Source organism: Lithobates pipiens, unplaced genomic scaffold (assembly GCF_037356315.1).
Source record: "Lithobates pipiens isolate NorthernLeopardFrog02 unplaced genomic scaffold, aLitPip1_a1.2 Scaffold_25, whole genome shotgun sequence".
Lineage (NCBI taxonomy): Eukaryota > Metazoa > Chordata > Amphibia > Anura > Ranidae > Lithobates > Lithobates pipiens.
The window spans coordinates 92,492,651-92,520,600 of record NW_027507787.1 but is presented as its reverse complement, the minus strand read 5'-3'; the positions used below and the strand labels follow the sequence as shown (position 1 = coordinate 92,520,600).

The 27,950-nt window shown below is 45.3% G+C and overlaps 1 protein-coding gene across 2 annotated transcripts; it reads left to right on the top strand.

The window, feature by feature from the left end:
- The first annotated feature begins 335 nt into the window (after positions 1-335).
- LOC143930398 (NADH-ubiquinone oxidoreductase subunit 8-like) lies at positions 336-26,817 on the top strand. Of its 2 annotated transcripts, XM_077454690.1 has the most exons (8): positions 336-466; positions 9,097-9,150; positions 12,670-12,744; positions 13,575-13,637; positions 15,712-15,801; positions 16,724-16,896; positions 18,295-18,423; positions 24,998-26,817. In XM_077454690.1, the coding sequence occupies exons 2-8, from the start codon at positions 9,108-9,110 to the stop codon at positions 25,127-25,129; spliced, it is 705 nt and encodes a 234-aa protein (XP_077310816.1). In that variant the 5' UTR covers positions 336-466; positions 9,097-9,107; the 3' UTR covers positions 25,130-26,817. The 2 variants fall into 2 exon arrangements, with proteins under 2 accessions (XP_077310816.1, XP_077310817.1); XM_077454691.1 differs by lacking the exon at positions 12,670-12,744 and having other exon boundaries at positions 341-466.
- The last annotated feature ends 1,133 nt before the right edge of the window (positions 26,818-27,950 follow it).

Here is a 27,950-nt window from a genome sequence, read left to right as displayed (position 1 = left end):
AAATCCGATTGTAATGTGTATGGCAGCTCTACACACAGTTCTCATATAAAGTGAATTACAGAGTAAAGCTGGGATCTGGCTTGTCCTTGTGGCAGCGCCACTTCATAAGAGAAAGAAATATCCTACACGTGACCCCATCAATGCCATTTATAAATCTGAGGGTTTTGTGTTACAATCACGTGACCCGCCTGCAATTACAGCCCGGCTCCCGTAAACCAATCGCAATTCGAAAAACTTTATGTAAGCAGCCAGGCCAGCCAATCTCCACTACAAAACTCTTTATCCAATCAGCTATCAGCTAGGCGGTGGCCACGGAGTACCAGTAGTAAGCCGTGGGCCGAACCAGCCAATTACCACCTCAGAACGTAATTTCGTAGCACGCCTGAATGACGTCTGCTTTGGCCAATCGTAGCTCCTCAAGCTTGTACGGTCGCCCGCAAGCAGCAAGGTCAGCGGTAGCTGTCAGGTGAGCACGGGCATTTCTCTGAGAAGACTGCTTATTAACCAGAGTGGGAGATATGGGAGAAGCGGGTATCACAGTGCCGCTCAATGCGGCGTTGACTCTTGCCCGCTTGTTACTTCCTTAGCCGGCTGGAAGGGTAACCACAAAGGATCTACCCCGTGGAACGCACAGGCAATGGCGTTTGCGCATGCTCCGTCGGTCATGTGCTCCTAATGAGCATGCGTGGAAGGTTTCCTAACCCATGGCACATGCGCAATATCGTGGTTTATGTCCTACTTCACCCTATTCAAACATAGTACATGGTGTCATGTCAACGTGTGCTCAGAGCTCCCTATTTGTGTGTCAGCCCAGTGTTCTATCATTACTGAACATGTACTCCATGTAATGTGGGCTCCTTGTACTATTAATCTCAATGACTGTATACTCATGTTGGTTTTTGGCTGAATTTGTCCACCAATCAGTCATATCATTATGACCACTGACAGGTGAAGTGAATAACATGGATTATCTGATTACAATGGCACCTAGAAATGAGTGGGGTATATTAGGCAGCAAGTGAACATGTTTGTCTCTGAAGTTGACGTGTTTGATATCAGAGATAATGAGCAAAGCTGTTTTGCGGCATTGTTAAAGGCCAATTTTTATAATGGCTAGACAACTGGGCCAGAGCAAACTCCAGAACTGCACCTCTTGTGTGATCCCGGTCTGCAGTGGTCAGGATTGACAAAAAGCGGGCCAAGTAAGAGAAACTGGCAAACCGGAAACAGGGTGATGGGCAGCCAAGGCTTGTTGATATATGTGGGGAGGGAAGGCTGGCCTGTGTAGCTCAGATTGCTGAAAAAGTGAATGGTGGTTCTGATCGGTGTCAGAACACAGTGTCGCAGTTTGTTGCGTATGGGGCTGTGTAGCGGCCGACCAGCCAGGGTGCTCATTCTGACCCGTATCCACAGCCAAAAGTACCTACAATGGGCACGTGATCATCAGAAGTGGAGCAATGGAAGAAGATGCGCTGGTCTGATGAATGACGTTTTCTTTTACGTGATGTGGATGGCTGGGGAAGAGATGGCACCAGGATGCATTATTGGAAGAAGGCAAGCCAGTGGAGGCAGTGTGATGCTTTGGACAATGTTCTGCTGGGAAACCTTGGCTCCTGCTATTTGTGTGGAAGTTCCTTCACACATACCACCTACCTAAACATTGTTGGTAACCAAGTACATCCCTTCATGGAAACCATATTCCCTGATGGCAGTGGCCTCTTTCAACAGGATAATGTCCCCTGCTACACTGCAAAAAATGGTTTAAGAATGATTTAAGGAACACAACAACAAGTTGGGGGTGTTGACTTGGCCTCCCAAATTTTCCAGATCTCAATCCAATCGATCATCTGTGGGATGTTCTGGAAAAACAAGCCTGATCCATAGTGATGTTCAGGGTTGTTTTGGCAGCAAAAGTGGGACTTTCTTAAAGCGGAGGTCCACACTAAAGTGGAGCTTCCGCTCATTGGAACCCCCCCCCCCCCCCCTCCGGCGCCACAATTGGTACCTTTCAGGGGGGAGGGGGTGCAGGTACCTGTACAGTACAGGTATCTGCACCCACTTCCGGCATAGATATCTGCAGAAAGTACGCCCCCTTTCCGCAGAATCTACGCCCCTTTCCGAAAGTCCCCGCTGTCTGCTGGGAAACACACGGATCCCAGAGACAGGGGGGACCATCCTTATTGCGCAGCGCGACTCGCGCAGTAGGGAACCGGGAAATGAAGTCGCAAGGCTCCACTTCCTGATTCCCACACCCAAGATGGCGGCGGCAGCACCCGAGAGACGATTGAGAGATCGGCTTCGGGTGCCGACATCACGGGCGCGCTGGGCGGGTAAGTGTCATTATTTTAAAAGTCAGCAGCTGCAGTATTTGTAGCTGCTGGCTTTTAAAAAAACAAAAAAATAAAAAACGGTGGACTCCCGCTTTAATATTTGGTGGGTGTTCACAAGTTATGGATATATAATATATAAATAAAAAAAAAAAATTATATAAACTATGTTTTAGTACATGTTTTTTACTCTTTAATATTATGTATCCTGGTGATGTATATTGTTTTTTTGCCCACATCTTACATGGTAGCTTTGGCTTCCTGTTAGTTTTGTATGGGTTTTTTTCTGAAGTTCCGGTTTTCAACTCGCATTGAGGCTGGGTTCATGATGGTTCTATATAATGCGCGGGACGTTGCCTGTTTACGACAATGTCATTGTATTCACGAAATGTGCATCGGGAGGAGTTTGACATGCTGACGTCTCCACGTACCTGGTCTCTTGGAGGGGGCGTCCATACACAGCCGGCCGACTAGTTTTGAAGATTTGAATTTGTAAGTGTAATGTTTTAAAGTTTTTATTAAAATGCTTACACTTATGTTACATAGGTTGAATAAAGACACCAGTCCATCCAGTTCAACCTGAGTGATGTCATGGGGAGTCTTTTTTTTTTATTTTTTTTATTTTTTGGGTTGCCCTTGACCGCCCCTGGAGTTTTTTGCTCCGGAGAGCCTGTTGAATCCCCTTTCTTTTAGTGGAGAGAGGATTCTTGGTGTTACCTGCCTTTGAGATAGGAGCCCAAAATTGGAGACACCCGCCATACCTTCCAATGTAAAGGCCCCGACCAGGTTTAGGTCAAAAGCTCTATTTGCCTGCTAGCTGGTAAGCCTTCCTTTTTATATGGTGATCACATTGGTGGAGGATCTGTCACGTATTATCAACACTTGTTTTTAACTCACTTTTCCAAATCAATTTGGTTATTCTATGAACTTTTGATCCATTAATTTGGGAGACTGTTGCAGAGGGATAGAAGTATTTGGACTTTGTATATTTTAAAGGCAAATCAATTGAGATATAGATAGATGGATATCTCTTATTGGGAAGGGTTAAAATTATTATTGTTGGTTTAGGTTTTGCTTTCTGTCCTACTGGGGAGATTTCTCTTCACTTTCTGCCCCAAGGCACAATAGGAAGTTGGAGTGTAGGGAAGAATTCCCTTATTGAACATGTTCCCCATTGGAAGGTTTTCCCCTCATGTTTTGTTCTGATAACGGTAAAATGTTGGATTTTCCCATCACTTTCTGCTTCAGTGACAGTGGTTACCAGGACATATGGAAGTGGCGAAGACATCACAATAAAAGACCAGCAAAGTATTTGATCACTCAAAACAAACAAAGGCTTTGGCTACACATCCATTTGAATAGATAATGCTGGGCTTCACAAATTCTTATTGTTTTCAAGCTGACCATGTAGTCTGTGGAGCAGTTGGTTCATTCTGAATTGTTTATTTTCCCCAATATGCATGAAACTTTATTTTCCTGTTTGTGTTGCATCAAATGATCATCTTGCAATCCAGTTGATTATATCAATGATATTGAAAAGTCGATGCTTGGTCACTCTAAGGCCGTGCACACATGACCTGTTTTCCCATTGGAATAAACTCTGAAGGTTTTTCCAACGGAATTCCACTCAAGTTGTCTTGCATACACATGGTCACGCCAAAGTCCGACCATCAAGAACGTGACGTACGATGGGACTAGAAAATGGAAGTTCAGTAGCCAATAGCTTCTGTCTCGTATTTGCTTCAGAACATGTGTCGTTTTTGGTACATCGGAACAGCATACAGATGAGTGTTTTTTTTTCCCGATAGGAATTTGTTCCATCAGAAAACTATAGAACATGTTCTCTTTCTAGGGCCATCAGAATTTTTGATGTAAATAGCCCGATGGGGCATACTCACGGTTGGCATATACGATGAAAAGCAAAGGTAGGAGGACCAAGAGCGCTGGCGGCGGACCCCAGAAGAGGAGGATCTGGGCTGTTCTGTGAAAAACCACTCATTCATCCACGTTTTGTTAAGGGAGTATTCCATCGATCAAATAAAGGATGGAATTGTGGAGATGTCGTCCTGTCTTAAAGTGGTTGTAAACCCTTACAGACAACTTTTACCAACAGGTAGGCCTAGATTAAGGCTTACCTATAGGTGCAAGAAATATCTCCTATTTGCAAAAGACCGGCACCCCTGTCTACAGCGCATGTGCTGTAGACAGGAGCGCGCAGGCGCACTGAGCATGCCGCTGCTAATTTCGATCATGCCGTTTAGTGGCGGCTCCCGCACATCATGGCTCCGGCCAGTAACAGCATCACTCCAGGATAGATGGCAGCTTTGGAAGAGAACCAGGGTTGCTTCGGGGGCTTCCATCTCAGGTAAGTTATTCATAATGAGCTAGTATGCTATGCATACTAGCTTATTATGCCTTTGCCTTGCAGGGATTTTTTTTTTTTTTTTGGCTTCACTTCCTCTTTAAAGCAAAACTAATCTCACAAATGCTCACCTAAGCTCAATGTACATGAGGTCTGCCGCTGGCATATTCTCCCCAGGTTCTTGCAGGTGCCGATCTTCAGCAGTTATGTTGGCCTACTCAGGATATTGTCACTCTCAATGACGCATGTGTGGGAGTGCACTCATCCCAGCACACTGGCAGCGTGTTGAAATGTAAAGTGAGCTGCGCAGGGTTATCTTATCTTAGGCCGCGTACACACGGGCGGACTGTTCGCCCAACCTTGTCCGCTGAACAGTGTTTGGGCGGACAGTCCGCTCGTGTGTGGGCTTTCAGCGGACAGTTTCAGCGGACAGTTGGACGGACAAAGTCTTTCGGAAATTCCGAAAAACTGTCCGCTGAAACTGTGTTTGAGCGAACAGCCCGCCCGTGTGTGGGCCTGTCCGCTGTACTTTCGAAATGAGCGGACTGTTCCCGCTCGGAAAGTCCGCCCATTTCGAGCGCGTGAATGAGCATGAGCGGACTTGCCCACACACGAGCGGACTGTTTCAACGAACTGTTTGCCAAACAGTCCGCTCAACTTTTGAAATGAACGGACTCGCCCACGTAAGGCGGAGGCAAATCCGCCCATTTCGAGCGCGTGTACAGGTAGGCGGGGCCCGCGAAGGAGACGTCGCGGGCTCCGCCGCCTGGAATGGGCTTAAAGGGGAACCCCAACGCCGAAAAAAAATCGGCGTGGGGGTTCCCCCAAAGTCCACACCAGACCCTTGTCCGAGCACGCTACCCGGCCGGCCAGGAAAGGGGGGCGAGCGAGCGCGCCCCCCCTCCTGAGCCGTACCAGGCCGCGTGCCCTCAACATGGGGGGGTGCCTTGGGGAAGGGGGGGCCGCGCGGCCCCCCCACCCCAAAGCACCTTGTCCCCATGTTGATGAGGACAAGGGCCTCTTCCCAACAACCCTGGCCGTTGGTTGTCGGGGTCTGCGGGCGGGGGGCTTATCGGAATCCGGGAGCCCCCTTTAAGAAGGGGGCCCCCGGATACCGGCCCCCCACCCTATGTGAATGAGTATGGGGTACAATGTACCCCTACCCATTCACCTGTGAAATAAAGTACAAAAAAAAACACAACACAGGGGAAAAAATATTTTATTGCACGGCTCCGGGGTTCTTCCGTCTTCGGGGGTCTTCTCGCCGGACTCCTCCGCTATGTGTGTGTAGCTCTTTTACTAGCGGAGGAGTCCGGCTTTCTTCCTCCCCGCCGCCGGCCTCTTCTCCCGACTTCGGGGGTCTTGTCCCCCTCTTCGGTTCTTCTGCCGGGCCACCGCGCCTTCTTGTAGCTCTTTTACAGGCGGTGGCCCGGTCTTCTGTCGCCGCTGCCTTCCGTTCTTCTGTCGCCGCCTTCGGTTCTTCTGCCGGGCCACCGCGCCTTCTTGTAGCTCTTTCACAGGCGGTGGCCCGGTCTTCTGTCGCCGCTGTCGCTGTCGCCGCCTTCCGTTCTTGTTCTTCTTCTTGTTCTTCTTCTTGTTCTTCTTCTTCTTCTCCAGGCGATGTTGACACGTCGCTCCCTCCGGCCGGAATGCCAGAGCCGCGCTGTGCGGTCACTTATATAGTGACAATGGGGCGGGGTCACATGGTATATGTCACATGGGTTGGTCACATGGGTTGATGTCACATGGGGACTATGACATCGTAAGGGGGCGGGGTCACCATGTGACCAACCCATGTGACATATACCATGTGACACCGCCCCATTGTCACTATATAAGTGGCAGCGGAGCGTGTCCCTGGCATTCCGGCCGGAGGGAGCGACGTGTCAACATCGCCTGGAGAAGAAGAAGAAGAAGAAGAACAAGAAGAAGAACAAGAACGGAAGGCGGCGACAGCGACAGCGGCGACAGAAGACCGGGCCACCGCCTGTAAAAGAGCTACAAGAAGGCGCGGTGGCCCGGCAGAAGAACCGAAGAGGGGGACAAGACCCCCGAAGTCGGGAGAAGAGGCCGGCGGCGGGGAGGAAGAAAGCCGGACTCCTCCGCTAGTAAAAGAGCTACACACACATAGCGGAGGAGTCCGGCGAGAAGACCCCCGAAGACGGAAGACCCCCGGAGCCGTGCAATAAAATATTTTTTCCCCTGTGTTGTGTTTTTTTTTGTACTTTATTTCACAGGTGAATGGGTAGGGGTACATTGTACCCCATACTCATTCACATAGGGTGGGGGGCCGGTATCCGGGGGCCCCCTTCTTAAAGGGGGCTCCCGGATTCCGATAAGCCCCCCGCCCGCAGACCCCGACAACCAACGGCCAGGGTTGTCGGGAAGAGGCCCTTGTCCTCATCAACATGGGGACAAGGTGCTTTGGGGTGGGGGGGCCGCGTGGCCCCCCCTTCCCCAAGGCACCCCCCCATGTTGAGGGCACGCGGCCTGGTACGGCTCAGGAGGGGGGGCGCGCTCGCTCGCCCCCCTTTCCTGGCCGGACGGGTAGCGTGCTCGGACAAGGGTCTGGTGTGGACTTTGGGGGAACCCCCACGCCGATTTTTTTTCGGCGTTGGGGTTCCCCTTTAAGCCCATTCCAGGCGGCGGAGCCCGCGACGTCTCCTTCGCGGGCCCCGCCTACCTGTACACGCGCTCGAAATGGGCGGATTTGCCTCCGCCTTACGTGGGCGAGTCCGTTCATTTCAAAAGTTGAGCGGACTGTTTGGCAAACAGTTCGTTGAAACAGTCCGCTCGTGTGTGGGCAAGTCCGCTCATGCAAATTTTGAGCGGACTGTTTGCCGAACAAGGTTGGGCAAACAGTCCGCGCGTGTGTACACGGCCTTAGGCATTTCTTTTCTGCCTTGGGTTCCATTTTTAAGGTATGAGGGATGGTTGAATACGTGCTACTTTCATTTGGTTGTAATTTATTTTAAAAAAGTTGTATCTTAGGTGATTCATAAGGCTGGTGCACTCTATGTTTGCTGTCACTTTGTTATAACCCGCTTGTTCAGTGCGTTTCGGGTCACGTTCTCTGAAGTCAGACACTGCCTGGCATCTAACATTTTTAGGAGGAGGCCAAAACTTTTCCCTGGATTCACTTCATAGCGGAACTTAACCTATTAATCCAACTGTTAAGATTGCTTATCTTCCCTGCTGCTTGTGCTAATAAAAGCTGCTCTGTGTAGGAGAAATAGTTTTGTTAAGTCCACTGGCAAACCAATATTTCAGGATTATTAATATCCTGGGCCTCCAGCAGCCCTCATGGGTTCTCCCTGGTGATATGTAATTCAGCGGGAGGAACCCATGAGAGAACTGTGTGGGACCCAGGAGATAAACGGTTCCAGAAGTGTTGGTTTCTCTCTAGACTTTTGGAGACGTTTCTACTGAATGGAGTGATGTTTGATGGCACAAGGAGAGGTGTCTGTTCTGTAGAGGTTGCTGCTTTATTAAATTATTTAGACCATTGACTGGTTCACTTTAAATCCGTGTTTCTCAAACTTTTTTTGTCTTGCGGCGCACCAAAAAGATCTAAACTTTCACGGCACGCCTAAAAAGATTTAACAATTTATATTAACTTATTTATTTTTACATATATCTTTAATTTTAAATTTAATGTGAAGGATGTGCCTGCTTTCGAGAGCAAATCAAATTGAAGCGAGGCTCCAAAGTCGACAAACAAGTGCACATTTCATTGTCTATTTAAAATTGGAGTGATTGAGATCTCGCACAAGTCTTGCTTTACGAAAGGCCGACAGACTGCGTTTTTATATATGGTGTGTGTGTGTGTGTGTGTGTGTGTGTGTGTGTTATAAAAAAAAAAAAAAGTCATACTTACCGCCACTGTGCAGCTCGTTTTGGCCCTGATCCATGACTTCTGGGGTCCCTCGGTGGCTCTTGCAGCTCCTCCCCCACATTAGATAACCCCCTTGGAGAAGCACTCTCCCGGGGGGGGTTACCTTATGGTCACGCTTGCGAGTCCAGCATTCGGCGTCCATAGAGGCCGAATGCAGAACTCGGCCCTGGCGCCCGTCTCATTGGATTTGATTGACAGCAACAGGAACCAATGGCTGCGCTGCTATCAATCTATCCAATCAAGAGCCAGAAACCCGTGGAGAGAGGGATGGCGGGGATGCGCCAATGGAAATACAGGGCTCAGGTAAGTAAAATGGGGGGGGGGGGGGGTGTGACTGCAAGGTGCTTTTTCACCTTCATGCATTTATATTCAGAAGCTGCTTTGTATAGCCACCCAGCTGATTCCATTCTTTGGGTGCTGTAAGACGTTAGCTTTTACACAGAGAAGTGTTTTATTTTCTGGTTTATTAAATGTGCACACTTTTTTTTTTTTTCTTTTTACTGTTATTGCAGACACCGTGAGCATGCTGGGCGCTCGTCTCATATACAACGCTGCAAGGCGAGCAGGTAAACCGTTTTTATGTCATTAGTTTAATCAGAGTCATGTGGATCCACAGACTGGGCAAGTTCCTGCCCATCTAATTATGTTTTTATCTGGGCTTTTTTTTTTTCCTCCACTTTCTGCACGGGCTTACAAATACATGTTTCTCACCCCACCTTCCAGGATAGCAATAAATGAGATGATGGGCTCCTCACTATCGGAAACACAATCAAATCACAGCTGTTTATAAGGCCCCACCTTACCCCTTGTCTCTCCCAGTATTAATTCTGTTTCTCCCATAGCGAAGTGTGTGGTGGGGTGTTTTTGACTAAGAGTCGGATGGTACCCCCTCCGAGCCTGGTGTAGGAATGCCGGTGAGGGCTGCATTTACCTGTTGCCTAAGAGCTTCTCACAGGTCGCCCCCAAAACGGGGAAACACCTGGGGGTCCAGGCATTTCAATCCCCTGCCGTGGCACGCAGTTCGGGTCTCCTCCTGGTCTTCCTCTGGTGCAGCGGGTGCTATTTTGCTGAAGTCCAAATGATCTAAGCACAAAGGGGAGGACTCTGCATGCTGCAAGCCTCACTCTCAGGCTGAAACTTCCTGTCACAACAGGAAGAGGTGGAGCAAGCCCAGACATGACCCAGGAATTGGGTTTAAAGCATGGAGGAGATGCCGGACCCACGTGGTTGCAGAGACTGAAGCATTCCTGCTCACAGCAGGGCTCAATGAGCTGTAAAGAGCTAAGTCTGTCTGAGCCCACCTTGTGGACAAGGAGGATGGAAAGACAGCACAGGTGGATGCAGGCAACAGCAAGTTGAGACTGGGTAAGTGCCATATTATTATTATTAATTATAATATTTTTCCTTGCCTACTTGGGGGTCAGCCCCAGATTAGAAGATGCCTGGTAATCCCCCATGCCTTCTCCTCCGGGGAAAAGGGCCTCCAACAATGATACAGGGGGCAGGAAGAGTGACTATGACTTGTTCCCTCTTGGCTTGCAGATTCCCCAAATGGAACACGGGAGGGCTCTGACAAACCACCTTCCTCATCCGCTAGCACCAGTGCCAGTAAAAAGTTGGTAATTGTGGGGAAAGATTGTCAAAAAACCACACCAAGCCTCTTTGTTATAGGTGTATTAAAAAAACTGTCTGGGAAAGATGCCTCAGGATTAATGAAATAGTCTGTCCAAGAGGAAATGTTGGCCACTATACAAACTTTCAAGGCCAAGGAAGCAGAGACATTTTTTAAAGGTCCCCAAGTTGGACGCCGCCCTCTCCCAGATGACAGTCTGACCTCTCCTTTGAGGGCTCTGGAAACATCTGGGACGCAAGGGACCGAAAGTCAGAATCCCTGCTAAAAAAAGTCTGGGGGGCCAATTCCTCGGCTATGGTCCCTGTATTAGCAGCAACCTGTGTTGGCAGGAATGCAGACTTCTTGATAGAGAAGCTTAGTAGATACTTCTCCCAAGGAAATAAGTCTCTAGATATCCTAGATTGGCTGAAGCGGCGGTGGATTCTGTTAAGGCCTCTGCAAAAACAGGAGCACTTATTATATCGACCAGGAGGGCCATTTGGGTTAAAGCCTGGGAAGGTGATCTTGCCTCTAAGGCCAAACTGTGTGGTTTCCCCTTCGAAGGATCTTTGTTGTTTTTGGCTCAGGCTTTGATGCTTTGTCTAGGTCCTCAGAAAAAGGGAAGAAATTTCCTGTCAAACCCAAATGGGAAAAGTACAATACATTTTGTTTTCGAGACAAAATCGGCAAAGGTCCAAGAAGGAACCCAACAGAAGGTGGGGTTATGGTAGAGGCAGGCAGAAAGGTAATTTGCTTTTTTCCTCTCCAGGCCAAAAGACAAAAGATCCCAAGTGATGCCAGAATCGGGGTTTCAGGTAGTCCTTACATAATCGGTCTGATCCCAAGGATGCATCAGAAAAAGCCCTATTAGATGGGATTCAGGAACTAGAACAGGAGGTAGTTCCAGCCAGCTTTTACCAAGGCTTTTACTCCCACATTTTTATGGTACCCAAGCTTCAAGGAAGGTATTGACTTATTATAAATCTCAGGAATTTAAACGCGTTCCTAGAATACAAAAGGTTTTCCATGGAGAGTATTTACTCAGTGCAGAAAAACTTACTGAAGGATGTCTATATGACCACCCTGGACCTCAGGGATGCACTGATTTGTGTGGTGTGTGTGTTTTTTTTTTTTTTTTTTTTTTTTTTTTTTTTTTTTTTTTTTCTCTCTTACCCCGAACACCAGGCTTTACTAAGATTTGCGGTAGTAACCCAGGAAGGAGTTTCCCACTGGCAGTTCAAGGCACTTCTTTTGGGCTAGCAGCAATTCCAAGAATCTTCACGAAGATTCTAGCAGAGGTGGTGTCCCATCTCCTCCACCTCCAGGGGATAGCGGTGATACCCTACCTGGACGACTGCACATCAGCCGCTCAGGTGGAAACAAACAGATAACGAAGAGGTGAGCTCTGTCCTGAGAAGACTGGGCTGGTTGGTAAACTTGGAAAAATCTTCCCTGGAACCAGCGCAGGTCCAGACCTTCTGTCTCCCTGATGCTCTACCACAGAACTGGACCTTCCAGTTTGCTTGCACTCCCCCCTCTGGCACTGATTCCGTGAGTCCTTCAGAAACTCATCCAGGTTTCAGGCCGTAGCCAAGAAGGGCTTGTTTTGCAACCTTGAAGACACTTTCAGTAGCGCCTCCCTGAAATCTCCCAGACATTCTAGTCACCCTTTTTTAAACCTTTTAGAAGAAGTTTCATTTAAGTTTTTAAGCATAAAACTAGCCTTTCTCCTAGCAATTATTACTGCTAGTCTTTCCATTTAAAGAACTCTTTTTGCTGATCCTACCAGATATAATGGCTCGAGGATGATTCTATCTGCCTAAGGTGTCTTCAGCTTTCCATAGGACTCAAGTAATAACCTTACCATCCTTTTGTGAGAACCCGAAGAATGAGGGGGGAAAAGAAATGTCATTGTTTAGATGTCAGGAGATGCCTCCTTACTCCTCTACAGAGGATAAAAGCATGTTTAATCCTCTTCTCTGGACCTAGAAAGGGACTCCAAGCCTTAAAATCTTCAGTTTTTCAGTTTCTAGGTGGATAAGGCAAGCTATTACTATAGCTTACGAAAGCTCAGGCGTACCTGCACCAGAAAAGTTGAAAGCCCACTCAACTAGAGCCCTAGCAACCTCGTGGGCCAAAAAAGCAGGAGCCTCCTGGGAGAAAATTTGTAGCGCAGCCACCCTAAGGTAGGCCTGTGGATTTCTTTATTATCCTCTCTCCTGGAAAGTGTTGCCGTCCTGGAAAGTGAGGGGAGAAAACCGGCGGTTATAACGGTGTTTCTACGAAACCTTTCAGGACGGCAGGCCTACTTCTCGCCCTGTTATGGGTGGAGGAGTATGTACACACTAGATGGTAAGTACCTAATTGTTGGAATAACCCTTGTGAATCAGTTGGGAGTATTACTTTACAGCTGAAGGACAAGGAGTAAGGTGGGGGTTTATAAACAGCTGTGATTTAATTGTGTTTCCTGTAGGGAGGAGCCTATCATCTCTCATGTGTCGTCGTTCTGGAAGGAGTAGAAACACTCCTAGTAGAAACACAGTTATCGGTAAGTAACCGTTTGGTTTCTTTAATACTGAGACACCATGAGATTTCTAAACAGTTATACTCATGTAAGTGGGCACAGCATCAGCACGATGCTGCATCTCTCCCCTGTCATTTCTAAGACTGAGATCTGAGCGATCAAAGACTGCTGAAGGCTCAGTTCATTGTCTTCAGTGAGCAGAGAGTCGGTGGCTGTTTATCGGTTCTCTGCTCTGCCCCTCCAGCACTCACTGGAATGCTGGAGCTGTGGAGTGGGTACCTCAGTCTCCCAGCAGCTCGCCAAGAGTTTGAGGCAACTGCAGATCCAGGCATCTGAGTAGATCCCAACATTAAAATCAGGCTTGATCCAGAGCCTGGACCAGCTAAGCGACATCAGCCAACAGCAGACTTTTTAGCTCACTGTTGGATGAAAATGGGTCACATGCGTGCAGAATGAAGTGCACTCCTGTGAGCCCCAAGAGAAGTAGGGCCAAAAAGAGCTTTGACCCTACTTCTCCTTTTAACTGTTCGGTGTTCCTCCATGTACTGAAGATCTTGGCCCAGAGCTGTTCAGAACTGTGCATTTCTGGGTTTAACCAATGCAGGAAAGATTGGTGAATGGGAGCTCATTGATCTCCCACCACTCTCCATTCTAGGAAGCCCAGTGGTGGTCCTGGGCTCACAGCTTTAGATGCCTGAAACGACTTCTACTGCACTTAGAATTTTCTGCTCTTCCATCAGGCTGAGCAGCGGGGTTTACAGCATGGTTCCTGTGTCTTTGAGACTGTATATCTTGCATGTAAATTTTGCACTTATTTTTTACAAGTAACTTTCTTTCTCTCGTTCTCTTTGCAGGTCCGCCATGCTCTCAGACACTGGTCCGACCTTTCAGTCTGGCTCCTCAGATGCATTCATTTAGTAAGTGAAAGATTAGCTGATGAAAGTGCCACACTGATCTGAAAGGGTTGGCTCATTCTTAGATGGAGACTGCTGGATTGATTTTACAGCTGGCTGTTTCCATTACTCCGGACTTCACTGGAGGCATTGCTGCACTCGAGTTAGATTTCTTTGATTTTTTTTTTTTTATTATTTTTTTTTTTTTTTAATCTGGATGCAGGAGGCACCATGACACTCGGGCTTCCAGGAACCTCAGGATCTTATTTTAATGCCCCACAAATATTACTTCTGCTTTTTGCATAGTCTCCTGCCTCCTAATTGATGGCTGGCTAGAGACTGATACATTGGTTTCTGAAGTTTTGGTTTCTAAAGCCCCGTTAGCACGGGCTGAAATTGGCTGATACGTTAGATACCGGCTGACATTGGCTTCTGTTGAACGAGCTTGCTGGAAAACTAGCATCCAATCAGCGCTCTCAGCCAATGTTTGCGAGAGACCTCCTCGTGAGCTCCATTTTAAAGCAGAGTTCCACCCAAAAGTGGAGCTTCCACTCATTTGATTCTCTCCCCCTCTGGTGCCACATTTGGCACCTTTTTGGGGTGGAGCGGGTGCCTGTTTTTTTTACAGGTACCCTGTCCCCCACTTCTGGGAGACCGGACTGTGGCAAATTACGTCAGCAGCTCGGCCCCCCTTCTCCTTCATTCCCTTCTGCCAGACCAGTGAGAGCTCGCAGCATGCTCAGTATATGCACAGTCGGGACCTGGCTGTGAAGCTGAAAGGCTACTTGATAGACTTGTGTCTTTTTTCAACCTCACCTACTATGTAACTGTGTAACCTGCAGTGGCAGCCGAGGTAAACATTGGCTACGGTGCTGACATCGCTAATGTTAAATCAGCAGCTACAGCATGTGTAGCTACTGACTTAATTTTCAAAGGGGTGGGTGGAACTCTGCTTTAAGTAAAAAAATAAAAAAATAAAAACTTGCTGTGTGTACCAGGCTTTAGTGTCGGTTCACACTTGTGTGATGCAAGAACCCTGCGAATACACTGCGGGTTCCCGCATCGCACCTGACACGCACGGCAGTTCACACGGCCATAGGCAAACTGCTGGGGAGTGTCATATGTTAACAACCCCATTTCAGCTTGCGTATCGCACTGCGAACTGACAGTTCAGACATGCATCGCATATGTGTGAACACACATGCGATCCAATTCTGGTCCGAACAGAAAAAGGGTCCTTTGCGTGTTTGGACCGAATGCGGTGTGATATCAGCCATACTATCTGTATGGCTGATACCGCACAGACATCGCTTGTAATGTGAACAGCAGTGCGCTGTGATTTACATGTAATGTCTGGCATCGCACAAGTGTGAACTGGCCCTTAGTCACCTTTTCTCCTCCAGCCTACTAATTGGATAATAAAGGAGCAGTTGCACATGGATCACAGCTGTTTGCCATTCTGTACGCATATCTAACCAGGATAAGCTGACAGAACCGCACAAACCAATGTATTCCTGATCCTTTCTTTCTGAGCTTTTGCTATACAGGGGGTTACAGGAGAATTGTTGTAGGTACTTGTGCTAGTATTTGAACTTGTGTACATTTGATGATTTTGTTAATGAACCCATAACTGGTTTGTTTTTAAGTATTTACCCTCAAGCTTGTTTCAAAGTTGAACTCCAAAGAACACAATTTAATGCAGTTGTTTATTCTTTTATAATAATTATAAGTGTAAGTATCTAACTATTTTGAACCCTGTTCAGTCTCCTGACTTCCATTGCACAGCAGTACCTTGACTTGAAGGAGCAGCTCTGACCACCAAGTGTGCTGAGAGAATGAGAAGGCAACTAGACCACTCCCTGCAATGTCTGCACTCCCATGCTCTACCAGTCTAGTCTTGACATCAAGACCAGAGCAGTGCCTCACCACCACCCCCCCCCCCCCCCCCCCCCCATTTAGAGGAGGGTATTCAGATGAAAATTATGTAAAGTTGCAAAACTGTATATAGTCAGGCTACATGCCAAACAAAACTGAAAGATTGTTTGGGTTTGTAATTGACTTTTATACATGTATAATAATGTGTTATTTTTTTATTTAGAGCTTGTAAATGCCAAGGAGGAGCTAACTGATTTGAAGTCTGTGACCGATAAAGCCGCTCAAACCTTGCTGTGGACGGAGCTTTTCAGAGGTGAGATGCTGCTGAACCTGAAGTCTTTCAATCGGGGCCTAAGAGTAAAACAAACTCGTCATGTACTTCTACCTGGTGGTAGAAGTACATGACACTGTAAGAATTCATTTTCTGCCATGCATGGGGCCATTGTTTGTGGGGTGTTTTTTTTTTTATTTTTTTTTTTTTCATAGTTCTGTTTAGACACTGCAATGCAAAAGGGATATCCTGCATCTTATTTATTTCCTGTATTTGTATTGTGCCTGCATGTTACTCTGTGCTTTTGCAGAGCATATAGAGCCATTCACAGCAGTCCTTGCCCCAATTAAATTTGCACTTAAATATTCCGAACTTGTTCACACCCTTGGGCTACTTTAGTCAGGGGTTAACCACTTCACTATTGTCTGAAAAGTAGACAGTCCAAGGTATTTGGTAAGAGCATATTGGTGCTATTGGCTTAGTGATTGGCTAAGTAGGTGCCAATTCTGTTGCATCGGAGCAGCAGGATAGCCCACTGTAAGTTCCAGGTCATGAATTGGAGCTCGTTTCATCTCTGTTGGTTTCTAGCAGCTGGTGGGGCCACCATAAGGCCTCATGCACACAAACATAATTGGATGTAAAACTAGCATAAACATTAGTATTAAAAAAAAAAAAAAAAAAAAAACGGCATATAGCTAGCCATAGAAATATGTCCCTGTCCTCATGTAAACATTGATGTACCTATGCATCAGCGTTTTACCTGTGAATGCATAAACAACATGTGTGTCGGAATGTTGTGTGGTTTTTTTTTTTAATATTTTTTTTTTTTTTTTTTTTTTTCTAGGTATATTTTAGTCTAAATGTGCCTGTAGCTTCACAGTAAGCCTTTTCCTTACATAGGAAAATCTCAGATTCACTTAATGTTCTAGTGGTTAAAAGCTTTTTTTGTTTGACGTTTTTTCAGGCTTGGGAATGACCCTTAGTTACTTGTTCCGGGAGCCTGCCACTATAAACTACCCATTTGAGAAAGGCCCGTTGAGTCCGCGGTTCCGTGGGGAGCATGCACTTCGCAGGTATCCATCAGGAGAGGAGCGCTGTATCGCCTGCAAGCTTTGTGAAGCCGTTTGCCCTGCCCAGGTATGTAGAGTGACATAAATTGTTAGACAAGTCAATGATCTAAAATATTGTCTAAATGTATACCTATATAATCCAGCTCAGAGGATTTCTCTGCCTTTTATACAGGTTTCTGGGGTGTAGTTAACTTAAAAGAATGTCTGTTCCCTAATCCACTGAAGCCATGTTTTCATATTTAACCATGCTATACCTGAAAGATGGCTACAGCACAGGCTTAAATTTCCAGGTGGACGTCCTCCCGTGTGTGCAGGTGGCACGCTCTGTGATCATCGTGTCCTTAGGGCTCGGCTGATCACAGATCGACGTAAAGGGCCAATCCTGTCCCTTTACCACGTGATCAGCTGTTGGCCAATGACAGCTGATCACATGATGTAAAAGTTGGAAATGGCCGACTACCAGCTTTTGTAAAAGGGACATCAGTCCTCCTAGACATGCGCAATTTGTTTAGTTCCGAATTAACGAAAACCCCATTTTAACATTTTTCAAAATATTCAAATGTTCGAAAATTTGTAATTTCGTAAATTTGGAAATCTGAAATAATAATTAACTAATAATGACTACTACTAACTATTAAAATATAGGTATTGGAATTTCCTTTCAAATTTGGCTGTTTAGTGAACGTAACAAATACAAATATATCCAAAGTTACAAATTATCCGAAATAATGAATACCGCATTGAAACAAATGGAACGTAATGAATTAATAACTTTTTATTTGTTCCATTCGTTATTTTGGATAATTCGTAACTTCGGTTAATATCGTATTCATTATGTTCACTAACGGCCAAATTTGAAAGGAAATTACAATACCTATAATTGTTGGATACTATTTCAGATTTTCGAATTTCCAGTGCGTGCTTGCTATGGGGGCACACAGTGTGCGCCCGCTCCCAGGATGCGTGTCTCTATGGAGCCTCTGCCCCTAGACACGCACAGCAGGGCTTGGACCCACCCCTCACTTCCTTCTAACAGCATTTAATAGCCATTTTGGCTCTTGCTGCAACTCTGCTACTTAATCATGTAAGCTGCTTATGATAAAAAAAAAATTAAAAAAAGAGCAGGGACATTAAACAATGTACCGACTAAAAGTATTCTATGTTCTTAAACCATGTAAAAATGATTTTAGGGAGACCGATTTAGTTGTAAAATTATGTATTTACCAAAGTATATGGGCTCAGCTAAATTGGTCAGGGCTTCTAGGTTTTAAAGACCTCTGGTTACAAAGGGATAAAATGGTCCATATATGTCCTAAAAGACGTAAAAACTGAATGTGTGCAAACAGCAGAAAATGTGTATTTCCACCGTTATTACTGCAGTAACAAAGCACACCTGGTCAGATGTGTTCAGGTTTACTAATTCCATCACTTAAACTTTTTTTTTTTTTTTTTTTTTCCCACCCAGGCCATCACAATTGAAGCGGAGCCTCGTGCAGATGGGAGCCGCAGGACCACAAGATACGACATCGACATGACTAAGTGTATCTACTGTGGGTTTTGCCAGGAAGCCTGTCCCGTGGATGCCATTGTGGAGGTAAAACATGCCATGGCGGCCCTGAGCAGTAAAAAGGTTAACTGCTGATCAACTTATCAGCAAGAAAAATGGGCACAGGCTGTCAGAGGAGGGCACAGCCTGCGCTGAGGCTGGCTGCTTTGCATTGAAGATGGAGTATGCTAATTTTTGAATTGCACAGCTGTGGGGGGGGAATATATCGCTAATTGAGGAGATCTTTACTAATTTACTGGTGGGGGTCACAATATAAAAGTAAATGTCTTCTTTAAAGTAGTTGTAAGGTGTGTTTTGTGTATGTCAGTAGTACATTGTATAGCCCTGTATGTTGTGATCGCTAAGTTGCCCTTCTTCCAATATTTTTTTATAAAAAATTTTTTTAAAACGAATGCACCCTGTTGATACCACTGCTGTTGATACCACTGCAATTAATGCACCCTGTTGATACCACTGCTTGCGGTAGAGGATTCCACATCCTTACAGCTCTGACAGTAAAGAACCCTCTACGCAGTGTAAGGTTAAACTGCTTATCTTCCAATTTCAGTGAATGGTCGCATATCTTTTTGAATTCCCTTTCCCTGAATAGTCTTTTGCTTATGCTACAGTCACCAGTAAGATATATTGTATACCCTCTCAAGTGTCTCCTCTCCAGAGAGAATAAATTCAATGCTTGTAGTCTTTCCTTATCACTGAGATCCTCTAACCCCATTTTATTAGCTTTGTTGCCCTTCTCTGGATTCTCGTTCCAGTACATCCTACCTAAGGACTGGTGACCAAAACTGGACAGCATACTCCAGATGAGGCCGGACCAGAGTCTTGTAGAGTGGGGGAATTGTTTTATCTGTGGAGTTTATCCCCTTTTTAATGCATGCCAATATTCTGTTGGCATTGCATGCCATTGCTGAGCCTATCATCTGCTAGGACCCCCAGGTCCTTTTCCATCCTAGATTCCCCCAGAGGTTCACCCCCTAGTGAGTAACTTGCGTTCATATTTTTAGCACCCAGATGCACCACTTTACATTTTTTGGCATTAAACCTCATCTGCCATGTAGTTGCCCACCCCGTTATTTAAAAAAAATAACTGCCCTGCTTAAATTTGTATCATCCGCAAATATTAAGATAGAGGATGGGATAAACAGCTCAATCATTTATGAATAGATTAAACCGCATTGGTCCCAGGACAGATCCTTCGCTCAGATGGCCACCTGACAGATACTCACCTGAGCCTGATCCTGGTCCAGTGTTGTGCACATCTGCAGCAGCTCATTTTCCCACTCATAGGCTTGGCAGGACCAATATGCGCATTTGTGTGGGCGGACAGGGGCACTTTATGGGGGGGGAGTTTATTTTTTTATTTTTTACAAACTGTTGCGTTTTTAACCTCCTACCGCCCGCCCTATAGCCGAATGACGGCCATAGAGCAGGCGCTTTTGTCCGGGAGGCCTTCCCTGGACGTCCTGATGTTTACTTCCGCAATGCGCTCCGCCGCGGGCACGCATCGGGGAAGTTCTGTGTTTGCCGTGTCCCCCGGAGACAGGCAAACACAGATCTCTGTAAACGGCCAATCACAGCGGCCGTTTACAGCACGATCGGCGTGTCCAATGTGAGATGATCTCATATGTAAACATATGAGATCATCTCGCAGCGCCGCTCTCCCTCCTCACACAGACAGCATGTGAGGAGGGAGAGATGAAAGGCTGCAGCGGCCGTAAGTGTGAAAAAAAGTGCCATCCACCCCAGTGCCACCTGTTAGTGCTATCTCTCCCCAGTGCCACGTGTCAGTGTCACGTGCCATCTGTCATCAGTGTCACACGTCATCGGTGCCACGTATTAGTGCCACATGTCATTGTCCTGGTGCTCCAGGGCCTTCAAAAGTGTAATAGGTAATCAACAAATTAGATGTGTAATTTATGATCCTAGAGCACCTGATGGCACCCCCTGCATGTTGGGCCTCTCTATGTGGCCAGGCTGTGAAAAAGTCCCACACATGTGGTATTTGTAATACTCAGGAGGAATAGCAGAATTTTTTTTTGGGGTGTCATTTGTGGTATACACATGCCATGTGAGAGAAATAACCTATTACAATGACAATTTTGTGGAAAAATAAATAAATGAAAAATCTTAATTTTGCAAAGAATTGTGGGGAAAAAAAATGACAACATCAAAAAGCTCACCATTCCTCTTACTAAATACCTTGGAATGTCTACTTTCCAAAAAAGGGGTCATTTGGGGGGTATTTGTACTTTCCTGGCTTGTTCGGGTCACAAGAATTGAGATCGGCCACCAGTACATCAGCTTTGATCAATTTTGTGCGATTCGCACCACAGCTTGTAGACTCTCTAACTTTCACAAAGACCAAATAATATCCACTAATTTGGGTTATTTTTACCAAAGATATGTAGCAGTATAAATTGTGGACAAAATTTATGAAGAAAAATTTTATAATTTGCATAATTTAGTCACAGAAACAAATATGCGTTTTTTTTTTCAAAATTTTCGGTCTTTTTTCATTTATAGCGCAAAAAAATAAAAACCCCAGAGGTGATGAAATACCACCAAAAGAAAGCTCTATTTGTGGGACAAAAAATTCATTTGGGTACAGTGTCGCATGACTGAGTAATTGTCATTCAAAGTGTGAGAGCACCGACAGCTGAAAATTGGTCTGGGCAGGAAGGGTGTTTAAGTGCCCAGTAAGCAAGTGGTTAATAGTTAATTTAATTTTTTTTCTTACTGTCACAAGGAATGTAAACATTCTTGTGACAGCTACTCTTTTTGGAGAGATCTGGGGTCTAAACGACCCAAATTTCTCCTCACCCCTTAAAAGCATTGCATACACCAAGATAGGTGATTTTGAATGGTTTTGAATTTATTTATTTTTAAATGGGGTCGTTGACATCCAGGCAAACCGGAAATGACATCAGTTCATCTTGCTGGTTACCATAGCAGAGAGCTGATCAAAAGTGATCCCAGCTTCGTTTGGGAGGGGAGAAATGTCCCCTCCTGCTACTTGTATAAACAGTCCTGTGGCTAGTTAGCCGCTAGGATTGCTTTTACGAAAAAGCCAACCATTGGCTCTAAAAATAATTAAAAATGAAATGGTACCGGGGTGATGCTTGCAGGTGTCATTCTGGTATAACTGGTAGTCCAGTGTCACTGGTCTGGAAGTGGATAACATGTTTGCTATTTTGTAAAGGTTGTTGGTTAATCACTTCAAGGCTGAACTGATGCCAGGTACTGTGACCTTGAGGCCTGTAATCATTAGCCATGCATGTTGGTAAGAGCACTTAGTCTTAAGAAATAAACAGGTAATACAAAGTAGCTTCCTTCAGCCTAAATGAAAAAAATAAATGGTCCATACGCTTGTGGCTCATGGTAAAGAGATGGCTTGCTGCCCACGTGAGCCTTGTCTCATGCAGAGTTAAAGTCCCTGACTGCTCTAGGGGTCCTGAAGGAAATGGCCACCAGCAACTTGGCCGCCTCGGTCACAAGCAGTCCACCACTCTTGCTCCCTGTGTACTGCTTCACACTCTCTCATAGCCAGACGCTATCTGTTAATTGGTTCCTTTTCTGGATTCGCATTCAGACGGGTTAACCCCTTCAAGGCTAAAGTCCCTGTAATCAGGATTTGGAGGTTTTCCCACCCCAAAGGTTTCTGAATTCCAGGTCCTTAATGAGAACCTACCAGTCCAAAGAGTACTGAAAATCGGTCCTCTCCTCCAACCAGACTACCCCAGAACCCCTCACCCTGTATGGGTGAAAACCCCTGAGTACTAAAAAAAACTAAAAAAAAAACCTTGAACTTAAAGGGGCCACAGCCCAAATAGTGGGGAAACCTATCTGCTGTCCAGGACACACACCTGGTATCCTGTACAGTAGTTTTTTTACATTCTTAAATTGATTTTTTATGTTTACATTTCAAACATGATGATTCTCAGTGTTAAGTGCATCTAAAGCCACCACACAGCAGAAGTGACAGATGATGGATGGAACTTTGTGATGAGGGAGATCATTCACCTGTGTATAAATTCCAGCTTGGGCTACTTGGCTTTGTAAACATGCCATAGTAGAAAGAAACTGGAAAAATATTAAAAGGAGCCTGAAGCTCAGAAAATGTCAGTATAGACAAGGTGATTAGCACCTTTGTAAAAGGAAATTTCATCAATGACAACATCCATGTTTATGCTCAGTGACGGAAAAACATCACCCACAATGTAGCTTTAGGAAAACCGTCCTTTATCTGAAGGTGGATTCTTGCTGGCTACAACAGTCGTATACATGTGGGAGGATTCAGGAAAATAGGAGCCTCTCTTTGGAGGTCTGTGTCTGGAATCAGAATTGCAGAAACAATAGAAATAAAATAACCTGATGTCTGCTCTAGATACAGCCTTACAAATCTGAGATGAGAAAGATGAATTTTAATACATTTATTTATTTTTGAAAATTATAACTGGCTCTGCTGGCAAAATTTTGAGCTCCGCATTAGCGATCATCACCTATGAATCGGGGAAAAAAAGACTGGACAGCCACACTCTGACACCTTTTTATTGAAGACGGTTTAAAAATTCTTCTGGTATAAAAACATCAGAGGCACAGGATCAATGAAAAGCTGACCTGTTCGCACCCCCATAGATGGTTATTGTACCAGAAGAATTTTTAAACCGTTTTCAATAAAAGGTGTCAGAGTGCGGCCGTCCAGTCTTTTCTTTGATTCATGCCTACATGCAGCGCCAGCACTTGTTTCCATCAGCAGGTGGGATGCATTATGAGATGTCTGCCTAGAGTCGTGTTCGTTTGTTTAACAATCCAAAGACATGCAGGTAGGTTAATTGGCTTCTGTCCAAAATTGGCCCTAGTATATGAATGGAGACCTTGGATTGTGGCTTCTTGAGGGTAGGGACTGATGAGAGTGTGCAATGTACAGGGATAGGGACAATTGTAGACACTCCAGTTGAACTGGATGGCCTGGTGTCTTTATTCAACCTTACTAACTATGAGACATCATCGCATACCTTTTCCGTGTGTGTGCCCCAGTTAGGTTTAGACTGGAATTCTAGACTGGCAGACTGGCTCACCAGATGAATATTGAAGAAAGCCTTAAGCCTCATGCACATGATCGCATTTTCTGGTGTTGGCCAGGAACTTGTCTTGCATACAAACGGCACACAATTGTTGACCAACAAACACAAGCGTAGTGACGTACTGCGTGGCTTTTCAGCTCTTTAGCACCACGCTTTTGGCACCGTCTAATGTTGTGTTTGGTGGGCATTGATTCTGAGCATGCGTGTTTTGTACTTTGGACTTTTGTCTGACGGACTTTGACAACAGACCGTTGTCCATGGAACATTTAGATGCCTGCCATCCAACATTTGTCAGCGAAAAATCTGACCGCAATTGTCCGATGGAATGTACAAACAGTCGGATTTTAGGCCAATGGCCTGTCAACACACACTTCCTGTCGGAAAATCCGATTGTGTGTACGAGGCTTAAAAAAAAAACTAATTACAGCCAACACATCTAAGAATTGGTAAGCTGCAATATAATGTTTGCTTTTGGGTTGAATACCACTTTAAGATGCTTAGTAACCAAGTTTTTTTCTTTTTGGCCACTAGATGGCACCTCTGTATTGTCAGTGGAGTACTGAGGGCAAGGAAGGAGAATATAAACTTTATACCTTTTTTACTGAGTGAATGTTTTAGAGCCAATCTTTGCAGAAAACTTATTTCTTTTGGTCAAGCAGAGTTACTTGCTATTCTTAGTAGCTAAAAATGTAGAACAGTAGAGAAGAGTGCTAGTTTACCAGCCCACTATCCCTGGTAGTTTGTTGCAAAACTGTAATGAGTTTTAATGATGTGTGTAAATTTTCTTCTATGGTAAACCTGTTTTGGGAAAAACTTTAAACTTTCATTCCCTGCAAAGGTAAAGCATAAATGGACTACTATGCATCACATAGTAGTCCATTATGTGTCACTTACCTGACACAGGAGCCAGCGAAGTCACCGCTGTCCCCTGTAGTCCGGCGCATCCATCTTCTCGGCATGCGCCGTAGACAGCGGTGCCTGTCTTTCGGCAAATCTCTCCTAAACCGTGTAGGTTTAGGAGATATTTCTTGGGCCTACAGGTAAGCCTTAATCCAGGCTTACCTGTAGGTCAAAGTTGGTTGTAAGGGTTTACAACCACTTTAAGGGCCGTTAGTGCTGCCCTTACTGGACAGCTGCAGCTTGTGCCACAATGTGCTAATTTGCACCACATACTAGTACTTTATGACAAACTTACCTTTTTAAATGCAGAGTTATCCTCCACATAGCTTGGTCAACCCCTGCCTTTCTGATTGGTCAGCAGTATGCTTCATTGTCAGAACAAGTAATTGCAACAGAGCATGATTGGCTACTAGCATTGCGGTCTCCCTGCTTGAGTGTTGCTGTGCTAGTGATTATAGAAGGCTGATAAAGTCAGGTACTCGCGAGTGATATTTAAAAATCTTCCTCAAAAAAGTGTATGGGTGGACATATGCCTGGAGTTCAACTTCTATCATAGTGATAATATCATCTGGATGCCATAATTGTAAAAGAACATAATTCACTTTTTCTGTTTCTTGCAGGGTCCGAACTTTGAGTTCAGCACGGAGACACACGAGGAACTACTGTACAACAAAGAGAAGCTTCTAAACAATGGTGACAAGTGGGAAGCTGAGATTGGTGCAAACATCCAGGCCGACTTTCTCTACCGCTGAGTCTTAACCGACTCCCTTGAACGTTCAAAACCAACTTTTATGCACACAGAATATAAACCAATAAAAATCCGCCCTACGGTTTTGTCATCTAGAGCACTTATTAACATGTCCACTCTGTGCCAGGAGAAGCCCAGGCTAATGACTGGGGCCCTGCAGTGAAACTCCTATCCTATCTTATCCATAGCCTTGAGGTATACAGAGTGCTGTGTCCTGTTCATTAGTTCTTCCTCTTTTTATCCAAGAGAAGTCCAATGTGAGAAACCACCAATCCTAATGCCACTTAAAGGTTCATGCTTCTTTTTTTTTTTCATGTGTGTATGATTGCTGTGCTGGGACATTTAGCACTGTTAATGCCTGTGAATTCATCTAATGGTCATTTTTAGCTTTAGACAATTTATGAAAATGTTTTAGTATGTATCTGTTCAGAGTTACCTCTTTTCGTAGATACGGTTAGCACTGAATACAGTCACGTCATGAATTTTACATGGTAGGATGAGGCAACAAAATGGTTAACTTTGTAAATCATATAGCTCGTTTTTGTTTCATTTATGTTTATAAAAGCGTGTGACGATTCCCTTTTTTATTCTTAATCCAGGACTTCAGTTTTTTTTAGTGCTAAATACATCGTTTAGAAGAGTGATCTTGTTTCCCTGCCAAAAGATTTGTAATTTTGCTCAGCCTGTTGTGTAATCCACATACGTTTGGCACACTGCACAGCCCAACTCCAGACTACATTTTATTTATCAAAAATGTCCCCCAGCCACTTTTTTTTTTAACACACGCAAGAAGGTGTCCTTAGTCTTCTAGGTTGATTAACACCCAGTGTAGCCATTGTGGGACTGATGCTATTACCTCTGAACCACTTGCTTGATGAAAGGCTGGCCCAGCCTGGAAGAGAGGAGGACCATATGGTGTCACAGGACTTGAATGAAGAATTAAGAAAATGCAAGTGTGTATATATAATTAACAAAACCTACTGAGGGGCCTTACGGAAAGAAGAGGCAGCCCAGGTGGTAAATGGGAAGCTCTGAGTTGTGCTTTTCATTACCACTTTCTAATCTTTGCAGCATCCAATGTTACTCAGATGCTGATTGGACTGTGGGTGAGCGTTACTGTACTGCTGACTCATTGTCCAATAGGCAGGCAAATAGAACAGGAAGCGAGAAAATTGAAAAGGGAATTAGTGGTGATACCTGCTAAACTAGACTGTGTGCCAATAATGTGTTGATCACGGGGCTGGCTGAACAGAATTTCATATATTTATTTAAACCATGTAATTAGCTGTTTCCTGGAGTGTTTGCTTCAGGATCCCCAAGCCAGATATGCATGGTTCTATATCTATAATTTATAAAGTTGGTTATTTTGATGCATCAAATCTACTAGAACAGTGGTTTGGGCTTTCAGCGTGTTCTCATTTTCTGATTGGTGTTCACTGGCCTCTAGGATTCTGGGAGGAAAGCTTTGGCAGCTCCAGCAATAGCACTGCATATCTGTGCCTCTGCTGTAATATTATATTTCATAATAAAAATCTGATTTTGTTTGAATGTAAACTGTATATGGTGTGCATTCTGGCCTTATACCTGTACAGCACAGGTGACCGTCCCCCCGCTGGAATACACTCTATTCATAACCATTAAAAGCACGCCATTTACTTTTATTTGTCTTTATTAAAGTCAGTCTTTGGCACATTTTTTATTTTATTTCGTAAATTCTTTCATTTAATCATGCGCTTTCAGATCTGCCTTGATTATAGTCCCCTGTCAGTTCTGCAGCTAAATGTTTTTTGATGGGGTAGCAGTGTAAAGCTGGCCATACATAGTAGAGGTCGACCGATATGGGTTTTTCTCTGGCCGATGCCGATATTTAGAAATCATGGCGGCCGATAGCCGATATATGATGCCGATTTTTTTTTTTGGGCCGATATGTTAGGCCGATTTTATTTTATTTATTTATTTTTAATCCCCCTTGATCTAACACACCTTTCCCACTGGGGTGTTTTTTAAGGCGCTTTTGGGCTAAAAATAGCGCCTGTAAAGTGCCTGCAAAATGGCTCCCCTGCAGTCTGTGTGAAAGACAGAGTGCTTTCACACTGAGGCGATGCGCTGGCAGGATCTTAAAAAAAAAAAAGTCCTGCAAGCAGCACGTTTGGAGTGGTGTATACCGCTCCTCCACCACTCCTGCCCATTGATATGAATGGGCACCACTGCCGAAGCGCATGCAATGCGATTTGGCAGCGGTGCTTCATGGGCGCATTTAACCTCTTCCTTGGCCGCTAGCTGGGTTATATGTGCCCCACTAGCAGCCAAATAGCACCGCTAAAATGATGGTAAAGAGCCGCTAAAACTTGCGTTTTACCATCAACGTCTGCCCGCTCCAGTGTGAAAGCAGCCTTCATAAGTGATACAGAAAATTTCTTACACTTAAAGCGGAGGTCCACCCTAAAATGGACCTTCCGCTCATCGGATTCCTCCCCCCCTCCGGCGCCACAATTGGCACCTTTCAGGGGGGAGGGGGGTGCAGTTACCTGGATAATCCAGGTAACTGCACCCACTTCCGGGCTAGCTTTCTGCGGAAAGGGGTGTACATTACGCCCCTTTCCGCAAGTGCGCGCCCCCTTCCGCAAGTGCCCCGCTGCCTGCTGGGAAACACACAGATCCCAGAGGCAGCGGGGACCGTCCTCATTGCGCGGCTCGCGCATGCGCAGTAGGGAACCGGGAAATTAAGCCGAAAGGCTCCATTTCCTGATTCCTATACCCAAGATGGTGGCGGCAGCACTCGAGTGTCGATCTAGAGATCGGCTTCGGGTGCCGACATCGCGGGC

What these genes read in the sequence shown, in the direction of transcription:
- LOC143930398 (XM_077454690.1), top strand. Translation starts at nt 9,108, where the DNA reads ATGCTGGGCGCTCGTCTCATATACAACGCTGCAAGGCGAGCAG. An exon ending in TAGTAGAAACACAGTTATCG is followed by an intron (nt 12,745 to 13,574) that starts GTAAGTAACCGT and finishes TTCTCTTTGCAG; the next exon opens with GTCCGCCATGCTCTCAGACA. An exon ending in GTGGACGGAGCTTTTCAGAG is followed by an intron (nt 15,802 to 16,723) that starts GTGAGATGCTGC and finishes ACGTTTTTTCAG; the next exon opens with GCTTGGGAATGACCCTTAGT.